The sequence below is a fragment of the Melospiza georgiana genome, chromosome 4, assembly GCF_028018845.1.
Source record: "Melospiza georgiana isolate bMelGeo1 chromosome 4, bMelGeo1.pri, whole genome shotgun sequence".
NCBI classification, from domain to species: Eukaryota; Metazoa; Chordata; class Aves; order Passeriformes; family Passerellidae; genus Melospiza; species Melospiza georgiana.
Window position 1 is genome coordinate 1,577,453 of NC_080433.1, and position 12,880 is coordinate 1,590,332.

The window sequence follows — 12,880 nt, forward strand, 5'->3', positions numbered from 1 at the left end:
GGGGCTTTTGGAGGAGGAAATTTTGGGAGGAATCGTGGCTCAAATTCCCGCAATTCCCACAAAAACCCTCGGAAACCCTCGGCATTGGGATGCGGGAGCCTCTCCCGGCGCGGCGCCGCTTGGCGGAGCTGCTGCCCCCGGGAAAGCGCCGGGAGCGGCGATGCCCGAGCGGCCGGGACTGCCCCGCTCACCCAACCGGGAATTCCTGCTGCTGCCCGACCCCAAATACCCCGATCCCAAATCCCTCTGATCCCAAATCCCTCTGATCCCGAATTCCCTCCGATCCCAAATCCCTCTGATCCCAAATTCCCTTCGATCCCAAATCCCCCGGATCCCAAATCCCTCTGATCCCAAATTCCCTTCCATCCCAAATCCCTCTGATCCCAAATCCCTCTGATCCCAAATCCCCCTGATCCCAAATCCCTCTGATCCCAAACCCCTCTGATCCCAAATCCCTCTGATCCCAAATCCCTCTGATCCCAAATCCCTCTGATCCCAAACCCCTCTGATCCCAAATCCCCCTGATCCCGAATGCCCCCGATCCCAAATCCCTCTGATCCCAAATCCCTCTGATCCCAAACCCCTCTGATCCCAAATCCCTCTGATCCCAAATCCCCCGATCCCAAATCCCCCAGATCCCAAATCCCTCTGATCCCAAATCCCTCTGATCCCAAACCCCTCTGATCCCAAATCCCTCTGGTCCCAAATCCCCCTGATCCCAAATCCCCCGATCCCAAATCCCTCTGATCCCAAATCCCCCTGATCCCAAATCCCCCGATCCCAAATCCCTCTGATCCCAAATCCCCCTGATCCCAAATCCCCCGATCCCAAATCCCTCTGGTCCCAAATCCCCCTGATCCCAAATCCCCCGATCCCAAATCCCTCTGATCCCAAATCCCCAAATCCCTCTGATCCCAAATTCCCTTCCATCCCAAATCCCCCTGATCCCAAATTCCCCCCGATCCCAAACCCCTCTGATCCCAAATCCCTCTGATCCCAAATCCCCCTGATCCCAAATCCCCCTGATCCCAAATCCCCCGATCCCAAATCCCCCTGATCCCAAATCCCTCTGATCCCAAACCCCCTGATCCCAAATCCCTCTGATCCCAAACCCCTCTGATCCCATATCCCCCTGATCCCAAATTCAATCCCTCTGATCCCAAATCCCCCTGATCCCAAACCCCTCTGATCCCGAATTCCCTTCGATCCCAAATCCCTCTGATCCCAAATTCCCTTCGATCCCAAATCCCTCTGATCCCGAATCCCCCTGATCCCAAATCCCCCTGATCCCAAATCCTCCAGATCCCAAATTCCCTTCGATCCCAAATCCCCCTGATCCCAAATCCCTCTGATCCCAAATCCCTCTGGTCCCAAATCCCCCGGATCCCAAATCCCCCGTATCCCAAATCCCCCCAATCCCAAATCCCTCTGATCCAAATCCCCCGTATCCCAAATCCTTCTGATCCCAAATTCCCTTCGATCCCAAATCCCCCTGATCCCAAATCCCCCTGATCCCAAATCCCTCTGATCCCAAATCCCCAAATCCCTCTGATCCCAAATTCCCTTCCATCCCAAATCCCCCTGATCCCAAATCCCTCTGATCCCAAACCCCCCTGATCCCAAATTCCCTTCGATCCCAAATCCCCCTGATCCCAAATCCCCCTGATCCCAAATTCCCTTCGATCCCACAAATCCCATTCCTGAACACAGACCCCGCTAATCCCGGAGTTGGGAATTCCGATCAGTTTTTGATTTTTGGGAATCGCCTCCAGAGGGTTCAGTTCCCACCTCCAGACTCCCAACTCTCCCGGTCCCAACGGGAATTCCAGATCTGAAATAAAATTCCCTCTGCTCTCCGTCAGGGCAGGCGCGTTTTTAAGGAGAAAAATCGGAATTTCGGGAAAACTTGGAATGGGAGGGAACGGGGGAACAGGGAAGGCTGTGCCTCTGGATGGGCTGAACATCGGGAAAAACGGGAAAATTGTTATTCCTTCTTTTCAGCTTATTTTATTTATTTTATTTTATTTTATTTTATTTTTTATCTTAATTTATATTATTTCATAATATTTTTATTTTATATTTTATCTTATTTTATCTTATTTTATCTTATTTTATTTATTTTATATTACTTGATATTATTTTTAAATTTTATTTATTATAATATATCATATTTTATTTTAATTTATATTATATTTTATTTTATTTATTATTTATTTTATTTTATTTTTATATTATTTTATCTTTTTATTATTTTATATTTTATATATTTTATTTTATTTTATTTTATTTTATTTTATTTTATTTTATTTTATTTTATTTTATTTTATTTTATTTTATTTTATTTTGTTTTTCCCAGAGCTGATTTGGGATCAGTTTGGGAATTCCAGGTGGGTTTTTCGAGGGAAAAGTGGCGCTGGGAATGGGGGGTGTGGGAATTTTCATTGTTCATCCCTGGGGTGTTTCTGGAGCAGCAGCTCCATCCTCCTGCTTATCCCAGAGGGAAAAAAGAGGGAAAAGATTCCCAAATCCCTCCGTGGTGCGGCGGGCGGAGCTCCTGTTCCCATAAATTCCCGTTTGTGGAATTCCTGTTTATGGAATTCCTGTTTGTGGAATTCCTATTTGTGGAATTCCCGTTTGTGGAATTCCCATTTGTGGAATCCCCATCTGTGGAATTCCCGTTTGTGGAATTCCCGTTTGTAGAATTCCCATTTGTGGAATTTCCGTCTGTGGAATTCCCGTTTGTGAAATTCCCATTTGTGGAATCCCCGTCTGTGGAATTCCCATCTGTGCAATTCCCATCTGTGGAATTCCCGTTTGTGAAATTCCCGTCTGTGGAATTCCCATCTGTGCAATTCCCATCTGTGGAATTCCCGTTTGTGAAATTCCCGTCTGTGGAATTCCCATCTGTGCAATTCCCATCTGTGGAATTCCTGTCTGTGCAATTCCCATCTGTGGAATTCCCATCTGTGGAATTCCCGTTTGTGGAATCCCCGTCTGTGGAATTCCCATCTGTGCAATTCCCATCTGTGGAATTCCCGTTTGTGGAATTCCCGTTTGTGGAATTTTCATTTGTGGAATTCCCGTTTGTGGAATTCCTGTCTGTGCAATTCCCGTCTGTGGAATTCCCATTTGTGGAATTCCCGTCTGTGGAATTCCCGTCTGTGGAATTCCCGTATGTGGAATCCCCGTTTGTGAAATTCCCTTCTGTGCAATTCCCATTTGTGGAATTCCTGTCTGTGAAATTCCCATTTGTGGAATCCCCGTCTGTGGAATTCCCATCTGTGCAATTCCCATCTGTGGAATTCCCGTCTGTGCAATTCCCGGCAGCTCCAGCGGGGCTGGGCCCGGGGGCTGCGCTGTGACCCCTGTGGGACTCCCGGCGTTCCGGGGATTTGGGGGATTTGGGGAGGGTTTAGTGGGAATTCACCCCACAGGTCCCTATGGAATCTGCGGGTCCCGGCGCGGCTCTGGCGGGATTTGGGATCTTTCCCGACGTTCCCGAGGCCCCTCGGGTGCCCCGATCTCCTTTCCTGGTACAGGAATTCCCTCCCGGCCGGGCTGGAGCCGCCCGTGCCCATCCCGGGCTGCTGGAATCCGTTCCCTGCTCGGAGTTCTGGATTTCAGGTTCCCAATTCCCTCGGGATTGATCCCCAGGGATGTTTTGGGAATGGAGGTTTGGGAACGCCGTGGGCGGTGAAGGGGAGAGGAGCCCTGTGGGGTGTGCCAGGACTGTCCCTGCCCAAAGCCTCGTCCTTGTCCTTGTCCTTGTCCTTGTCCTTGTCCTCGTCCTTGTCCTCGTCCTCGTCCTTGTCCTTGTCCATGTCCTTGTCCGTGTCCGTGTCCGTGTCCGTGTCCTTGTCCGTGTCCTTGTCCGTGTCCTTGTCCTTGTCCTTGTCCTTGTCCCCTGCTCCCCTCCCCGGTGCCGCTTGTCCCCCTCTCCTGTTTTCTCCAGCTCCCCCTTTCTTGTCCCCTTTTCTCCTGTTCCCGTTCATCCCCAGCCCAAAGTCTCCCTCTCGTCCCTTTGTCCCTTCTGATCCGGCTCTTCTCCATCTCTTGTTCCCACTTTTCCTTGTCCCCTGGTCTCTCCTGCTCCCACGTATCCCAAACCCCAAGACTTGTCCTCATCTCCTGCTCCCACCAGTCCCTTCTCCCGATCCAGCTTTTCTCCATCTCTGTTTTTCCTTGGCCCCTGGTCCCTTCTCCTGGTGCCCCTTGTCCCCATCTCCTGTTTTCTTCAGATCCCTTTTTTGGTCTCATTTTCCTCCTGTTTGTCTTTATTCCCAGCCCAAAGTCTTGTCCTTGTCCCCTGGTCCTTTCCCCTGATCCAGCTTTTCTCCACCTCTTGTTCCCAAATTTTCCTCGTCCCCTGGTCCCCTTTCCTGGTGCCACTTGTCCCCATCTCCTGGTTTTCAGGTCCCCTTTTGTCATCTCTTTCTCCTCCCGTTCCCATTTATCCCCAGCCCAAAGTCCTGTCCCTGTCCCCTTGTCCCTTCTCCTGATCCAGCTTTTCTCCACGTGTTGCTCCTGCTTTTCCTTGTCCCCTCTCTTGTCCCCTGGTCTCTCCTGGTGTCACTTATCCCAAACCCCAAGACTTGTCCTTGTCCCCTCTCCTGGTGCCCCTTGTCCCCATCTCCTGTTTTCTTCAGATCCCTTTTTTGTCCCATTCTCCTCCTGTTCCTGTCCATCCCCAGCCCAAAGTCCTGTCCTTGTCCCCTCTCCTGACCCCAAATGTCCTTGTCCCCTTGTCCTTTCTCCTGATCCCATGTGTCCTTATCCCACTGGTCCTTTCTCCTGATCCCTGGAAAACCAGGGAGGAAAATCCCTTTAAAGCAGGTTACAAAAACACCCCTGGGAAACGGAACCGTTTCTTTTTTTCCCTGTTTTGGTCACATTTTCCCCTCTCCTGGTCCCTCCTGTCCCCTCCCTTGCCCCCAGCTCTGCTCCCCTTTATTTCCCTCTCCCCATCCCATTTGTCCTCTCTCCTTCTCCCCATTCCCATCTCCCTGTCCTGCTTGTCCCCTCTCCTCATCCCCTGAATTCCATGAGGGATTAATGCCAAAAAACCCCAAATTTGGAGATAAACCCAAATCAGGGATTTTCCCCCAAAGCTTTCCCCATCTGGTACAGCCTCAGCCCCAGTGTTGGAATTGGCACCAAATTCTTCCCTTCTCCATCACTTTGGCCATCCCTGGATGATGCTTCCCACATTTCCCCCGGCCTGATTTTGGGATGATTTGTGTGGTTTTTTCACTTCTCCCACAGATGGGATTGTCTCCTTCCACAAAAAACCCCAAAAGTGGAAAACCAGGGTGAAAAATCCCTTTAAAGCAGGTTAAACAAAAACACCCCAGGGAAACGGGACCGGTTCTTTTTTCCAAAGCAAACATTGGAAAAATGAGTTTATAAATGGAATTTTGGGCTTTGTTTTTGTGCAGAACCTGCCTTGATTTCCCAGCCCAGCTCCCCTCACCCACCAACCTGCAGCAATCCTGCTTCCCAAATTTTGCCAGACTTTTTGAGCCATTTTTCCAGACTTTTTGAGCCGTTTTGCCAGACTTTTTGAGCCGTTTTCCCAGACTTTTGGAGCCGTTTTCCCAGACTTTTCTCTGGCAGCTGGAGGTGCAGGGGCCTCCCCTTCCCGCAGACATTTCCCAGGCACCACGTCATGTTTGCTCGGGGCAGAGTCACTGCTGGGGAGGGGGCAGGGAGCTCGGATCCACAGGGCTTGGAAAGGGGAAAAATGGGGAAAAACTGGGAAAAAATCCTGCTTTTCCTCTGGGAAAAGCCTGGGAGGTCTGGGGGTTGTTTTCCCAAGTTTAATTAATTGTGGTTTTAAAGCCTCGTTGTTGGAAGGGGATGGGAACGTCTCAGGTTGCTGAAATTAAAGGATGGGGAGAATTTGGGATTGATCCCACAGGGTTGGAGCAAACACCTCCGGTCCTTTAGGATGGGGGGGCTCCTGAGCTGCTTTTTTTCCTTAAAAGTTCAATTTTAGGGCAAAAACAGTGTCCAGGTGAGCAGGGAAAGGGGAGCAATGGGGGCAGAGCTGGATTTGTGGTTTTGAGTGGTCCTGGAGCCCTCAGTGGATTTTTTGGTTGGAAAATACCTGGAAAAGTGGTGGGAGGTTGTCCATGGCGGAGGTGGGAGCAGCTGGATCCAGGAGATTTCCCCTCCAGTCACATCCCAAGGGATGCCCCAGTCACATCCCATTCCAGTGATCCCATGTCCCACCCTAAACCCACCCCAGGTCCCATCCCAGGGGTTCTTCATGGTCCAATCCATGGATCCCAGCCCAGATCCCATCCCAGGTGATCCCTGCTCCAGATCCCACACTGGATGATCTCACAGGACCCCCATCCCAAATCCTGCACGGGATGATCCTCCAGAATCCATCCCAGGTTATCCCTAACTCCAGATGATCCCCCAGATCCCATCCCAGGTGATCCCTGCTCCAGATCCCACACAAGAGGACCCATCCCAGATGATTCCTATCCCAAATCCTGCACTGGATGATCCTCCAGGATCCCTTCCAGGTTATCCCTAACTCTGGACGATCTCCCAGGACCCATCCCAGGTGATTCCTACCCCAGTTCCCAGATCAGATGATCCCACAGGATCCATCCCAGATGATTCCCTATCTCAAATCCCACACCAGATGATCTTTCAGCTCCAGTCCCAGATGATTCCCATACCAGGTGATCCCAGTTCCCATCCCAGGTGATCCCTGTTTCACATCCCATCCTTCAATCCCCATCCCCGGGTGCAGGGAACACCCTGACCAAGCTTTAGGGTGGAAAATCGGGATCAGGGAGGGATCAGGGATCCTCCAAACTTCCCAGGCTCCAAGTGCATCCCCTGGACCTTGATTAATTTAATAATTGACCAACATCAGATGGAATTCCACTGGTCATGGATCCTGCAATTCCATCAGCTCCTTCTCCTCCAGAGGGACACTTTGGGGATGAAAACCTGGATTTGGGAAGTAAAATCCTCTCCTTTTCCTGCTGAGACAAACAGGACCATCCTGTCCATCCATGTGTCCATCCCAAAGGATGCTGGTGGGAATTTCCCACTGCTCTCCCGAGCACCAAATTTGGGGATAAATGGGAAAAATGGATGAACTTGCTCTGTTGTTGATGGAGCTGCTGGGTTGGGATCCAGGCTCCCATTCAGGATCATCATCCGGAAAAACCATCCTGGGATAAGTGGAAAAAACACTCTGGAAATTAAACAACCCAAAAATAGAAGGAGAAAAAAAGGTCAGGCCTAAAAATACCAGGATCAGTTTGGTATGAAATAAATAATCCAGGTTTATGGGCAGGACTAATTTTAGCCATTCATTGCCACAGCCCGGCGTGACCCTGGCATTTGTTCCAGCTGGATTTTGGTGGATTTGGGGATTTTGGTGGATTTGGGGATTTTGGGGCTGGACTTTGCCCTGCTCCCACCCTGGCAGGGTGAGGGAGAAGGAGCTGGGAGCGAGCGTGGGCGCGCTGGGCTCTGCCAGGACCCGCCCGGTTTTCCCGGGCAAACAACCGGGATTGCCAAAGTTCCCAGCCCCGGGCACGGGCGGGATCCAGGGTCCCCACGGAGCAGCTCGGCCCCGTTTGCTCGTTAACGACGGAGCATTAATTACAGCCATTAAAATGAACTTCCCTCCCAATTCTTCTGCGGAGGGAATGATCCCATCCCAGGGTTGCCCCTCGTTGTGGGGAAACCGAGTCACGGCGAGTTTGGGAAAGGTGAATCCTGCTCTGCTCAGCTTTGGGGTGGGGATTAGGGATAAATCCAGTTGTTCCTAGGTTGGAAGAGGGAAAAGGACCCCTGAGATCCTGGGGTGGAGGCAGATCCCAAAAGGATGAGATTTGGGGTGGGGATGGCCACATCCTGGTCTCCAGCATCTTTCCAGCTTTTTGGGAACAGGGATGGAGATGAGGAGGGGTTTGAGCCTGACCAGGATGATTTGAGGGATCCCAAGGAGAAGCCGAATGAAGCAGCCACCAGGATGTGGGGGGACGTTTTTATTGGACTCAGGGATGTCAGGGAATTCTCAGTGGCCTCTGGAATATCTACAGACACGAGACATCCCACGGGGACCCCAAATCCATCTGCACCCCACACCCGATGCAGACGCCATTGGTGATGCTCCAACTGGGATAAAAGAGGATTTTTCCAGCCTGGAGAAGATGGGAGGGGATGGAGGGGCTGGGGGAGAACCACCACAACCTCTGTTCCCTATGGGGAAAAAAAAGAAGGAAAATTAAAAAAAAACCCAAAAAACCACCGCAAAAATCAATTTTTCCAACCCCCAACATGAGGAGGGAGAGTCAAGATTTGGGGATTTTCCATGGACAAAGCATCCCAGGGAGTTACCTGTGGAATGGAGCTGGAGGTGGCTGGCGGGGCCGTCACTTCTCCGTCATCATCCTCACGAACTCCTCGTAGTTGACCTGCCCGTCGTTGTTGCAGTCGGCCTCCTTGATCATCTCGTCCACCTCCTCGTCCGTCAGCTTCTCGCCCAGGTTGGTCATGACGTGCCGCAGCTCGGCCGCGCTGATGTAGCCGTTGCCGTCCTTGTCGAACACCCGGAACGCCTCCCGGATCTCCTCCTCGCTGTCCGTGTCCCTCATCTTCCTCGCCATCAGCGACAGGAACTCGGGGAAGTCGATGGTGCCGCTGCCGTCGGCGTCCACCTCGCCCACCATGTCCTGCAGCTCGGCCTCGGTGGGGTTCTGGCCCAGCGAGCGCATGACGGTGCCCAGCTCCCGCGTGGTGATGCAGCCGTCGCCGTCGCGGTCGAAGAGCGAGAACGCCTCCTTGAACTCGGTGATCTTCTCCTCCGACAGCCGCTCGGCCATGGCGCCCCGGCACGCCGCGCCGGGAGGACGAGGAGGAGATGGAGACGGAGCCTCCTCCCTCGCGGGGCCTCTCCCTGCACCAGGAGGAGCGAGGCGGGAATGGGAGTGGATCCAGGAGCTTTGGGAGCCGGGGAAGAGGAGTCACCCAACCCCCTTGGGCTGCCCTGGCTCTCGTCCCGCTGCTCCCAGGGTGGAGTTTCAGATCCCAGCAAAGCCCAAATTAGGGATCTGGGCTCTGGTTTCGGGGCAGGCGGCACTGGGGGTGACACACGTGATTTCCCCAGTTTTAGGGTGTTTGGGAGAGGATTGGGGCTGCACAAAGGAGGGGAGGGTCCCCCCCAGTCTCCCCAGCCCCAGGCGGTGCTGGCAGCGCATCAGAGGCACCAGGGGAGGATCCCCGAGCAGGTCCTGGCAGATCCCGGCTGTCCAGAACTGCCGGGGCCCTGAGTCACCTCCGGGGCCTCCCCCTGGGCTGGAGCAGGGCAGGGCTGTGGGGTCCTGCCCTCTTACTCAGGGCTGGGCTGAGGGATCTCCCCATTGTCAGGCTGGGTTTACTCATCTCTTACTCAGGATGTAGAGGGGGGGACAGTGACAAACGAGGGAGTGTTTCTCCATCCATCCATCCATGGATTCCATCCATCCATCCATCCATCCATCCATCCATGGATTCCATCTGTCCATCCATCCATCCATCCATCCATCCATCCATCCATCCATCCATCCATCCATCCATCCATCCATCCATCCATCCATCCATCCATCCATCCATCTTTCCTCTGTGCCCACAACAGCCCAGGGACCTTTCCCCAGCCGGATCAAGGAGCTGCTGGACCCCGAAGTCCCCCAGCAGAAGATAATTAGATAATTTCACTTCCTCAGCTACAGAAAATCGGCACCAGTTGATCCCAGTTTAACCCAGTGAGGAATTCGAGCCATGGGATTTGGAGGGAAGGGCACAAAGCAAAACCCAGCCCACAGGACACCTGAGGAATGGGGGGATCAGTCTGGGAGGGTTTTGCCCTCCTGGGGAAAAGCTCACATGGAGAGAGCTCAGGGCGTGTGGAACGCTGCAATTCCCGGGAGGAATTGTGGGAGCGGTGCTGGGAACCTGTCTGGTGAGAGGCTTCGGGGAGGGGAGGCCCTGGCAGCTCCTCCTGAGCAAGAGCTGCTCCCTAATTACCTGTCTGATTGCCCTCGCTCGCTGCTCCGCTTCAGCGTTAATTAGCTCCAACCCAAACCGGCGGGAAGAGCCCAGGGGAGGCGGAGCTGGCTCGGACCCGCCCGGGAGAAACAAATCCCAACAGATCCCCGGGGTCTGGAGGCCTGGGAGGGCTCAGGTGCCGGTCCAAACCGTGCCAGAGGGGCTGGAGCTCAGCTGGGGGGGATTTGGGGTCCCTGTGTCACCTGGCTAGGGCTGGAGGGGTGGTGCTGTCTGGGGTGGCCCTTGGTGAGGATCAAAGCTGGAATCTGCTGCTTCCTTCCCATGAAATCCCTGTGCCTGGCATCCCATTGCTGGCAGCCATCATCTCCCATCCCATGGACCCTATCTCATCCCATCCCCATGACCAGCAACAATTGCTGGTATCCATCATCTCCCATCCCATCCCATGGATCCTATCTCACCCATCCCCATGACCAGCAACAATTGCTGGTATCCATCATCTCCCATCCCATCCCATGACCAGCACCCACCATCTCCCCATGACCTCCCCATGACCAGCATCCATCATCTCTCATCCCATTCCATCCCACAGTTCCTATCTCATCCCATCCCCATGACCAGCACCCATTGCTGGTATCTGTCATCTCCCATCCCATCCCATGGATCCCATCCCCAGCACCCATCATCTCCCCATGACCTCTCCATGACCAGCATCCATCATCTCTCATCCCATTCCATCCCACAGTTCCTATCTCATCCCATCCCCATGACCAGCACCCATTGCTGGTATCCATCATCTCCCATTCCATCCCATGGATCCCATCCCATGACCAGCACCCACCATCTCCCCATGACCAACACCCATCATCTCTCATCCCATTCCATTCCCATGACCAGCACCCATCACCTCTCATCCCGTCCCATTCCTTTCCATCCCTGTGACCAGCAGCCACTGCCAGCACTCACCATCTCCCATCCCATCCCATCCCACATCAATTTTCAGGAGAAGGTCAAAGCCAGCCCTTGATTTTGTCCGTGCTTTAAGTGCACCTCATTTATCAGGATAACGATCCCAATAAAACCTCCTGCTGCCCCATAAAATCCCAGGATTTATGGCCCAGTTCCAGCACCGGGGTGGGCTGTGGGGTCGGGCAGGGAAGGGGAGACCACTGTGGTGGGATGGGGAGCGCGCAGCCACCGCCGCCGCCGGGTTTGGCAGCCGAATTTCCCGGGATGGCTCCACCTGGAGCTGGAAAGTTGGAGCTGTGCTGGAGGAGGGGCCCCCCAAAGCCTCACACGGAGCTTTCCAGGCCCGGTGTCTGGATTTGAGGGGCCCCGTGCAGGGAATGGGGGGAAATTCCTGCGGCGCAGGAGGTGCAAAGCTTCCAGCTGGATCCTCCCGCGGCGCTCGGCGGCCAGCGCCAGCCCAGATGTGCACAGATGTGTCTGGGTCTGCAGCTGCAGACGCGGCGGGGGGCGGCAGGGGGATGAATCCATGGAAAAAGAGAAAGTTGGGAGGTGGGGAGGGAAAGGGCTCCGGCAGGGAAAGCTCCGTGGGGCCCTCCTGGCCCTGCACGGGCCCAGAGCGATCCCAGGCTGTGGGGAGGGATCTGCACAAATCCCGGCAGAAACAACGCCGAGGTTTAGTGTGGAAAATGGGATTTGGGAGAGGGTGGGCTCGGGGCTGATCCCAGGATGGCTGTGAGGGTCTTGGGGCTGTTGAAGTAAAATTTGGGATTTTGTGGTTTGTGGTTTGTTTTAGAGTTTGCTTCCATGGAGTTCCCAAAGCCAAGGGCAGCTCCCAAAGCTGGAGTGAAGGGACCCCGATGTCCCCATGGAGAAGAGGCTGGGATTGGGATTGGGAATTCCCGGAGATGACTCGGCCCCACAGTGCCCCCGGCTGCGATCCCGGCTCCGGAAGGTCCCACCTGGGCACGCCGGGCTTGTGGCAGCGCTGCGGAGCCGGGCGGGGCCGAGGGCAAAGCCGGATCCCGGAGCTGCTTACCCAGGGCGGAGGCGCCACAGCCCCGGGCACGGACCGGCCCAGCCCCTTCCCGGCACCGGGACGGCACCACGGGCTCCCCTCCGCCCTCGGCAACTTCATCCTGCGGCATCCCGGGGCTCCACACCCATGGGATCGGGGTCCTGGCTCAGCAGAGGCGCCGAGAGCCGGGACCCCGTGGGATTCCACGGTTGGAATCCAGGGGAGCAGGGATTGTTTAGTCTGGAGGAGGGAGGGCTGAGCCGGCTGCACATTCCTGCAGGAGGGACGGGGCAGGGAGGGGAACCAGCAGGAGTTGTGGGGAATTATTTAAAGGGAATTGCTTCCAAAGGGAGTGAAGGAGTTCTGGCTGATTTGAGGAGACGCAGACCCAGCCTGGCAGACAGGCCTGGGATTTCCTCTCCCCGTGCTCCAGAGCTCACTGATGCTTTTCTGCAGGCAGGGCCATTATCCCAGCCTCTCCCTGGTCGGGAGGGGCTGAATCCCCTCTGGGTAAATCAGCCTCAGAGGTCAGGGCTCAGCTGGGAATCCTGTCCCTAAAACCCAGCAAACCGAGCTGCTCCTGCCCTCTGGGGGAGCAGGGCCAGCCTGGGGCCGGGATCACTCACCCTGGGAGAGATCCTGGTGTCCATCATCTTCCATGCCATGGAACCCATCTGTAAATGTGCAAATCCTGTCCCTAAAACCGAGCTGCTCCTTCCCTCCTAGGGAAATGGGGCCAGCCTGGAGCTGGGATCACTCACCCTGGGAGAGATCCTGGTGTCCATCATCTCCCATGCCATGGAACCCATCTGTAAATGTGCAAATCCTGTCCCTAAAACTGGATTTAGGGAGCTGCTCCTTCCCTCCCAGGGGACA

At 54.4% G+C, this 12,880-nt stretch overlaps 1 protein-coding gene across 1 annotated transcript; it reads right to left on the bottom strand.

The window, feature by feature from the left end:
- Positions 1 to 8,010: 8,010 nt before the first annotated feature.
- Positions 8,011 to 8,858, bottom strand: LOC131082238 (calmodulin, striated muscle). Its single transcript, XM_058021939.1, has 2 exons — positions 8,374 to 8,858; positions 8,011 to 8,235 (listed from the first exon to the last, which is right to left on the bottom strand). Exon 1 carries the CDS (start codon positions 8,856 to 8,858, stop codon positions 8,409 to 8,411), a length of 450 nt encoding a protein of 149 aa, XP_057877922.1. The 3' UTR covers positions 8,011 to 8,235; positions 8,374 to 8,408.
- Positions 8,859 to 12,880: the final 4,022 nt, after the last annotated feature.

Coding starts and splice junctions, on each gene's coding strand:
- LOC131082238 (XM_058021939.1), bottom strand. CDS start 8,858: ATGGCCGAGCGGCTGTCGGAGGAGAAGATCACCGAGTTCAAGGAGGCG.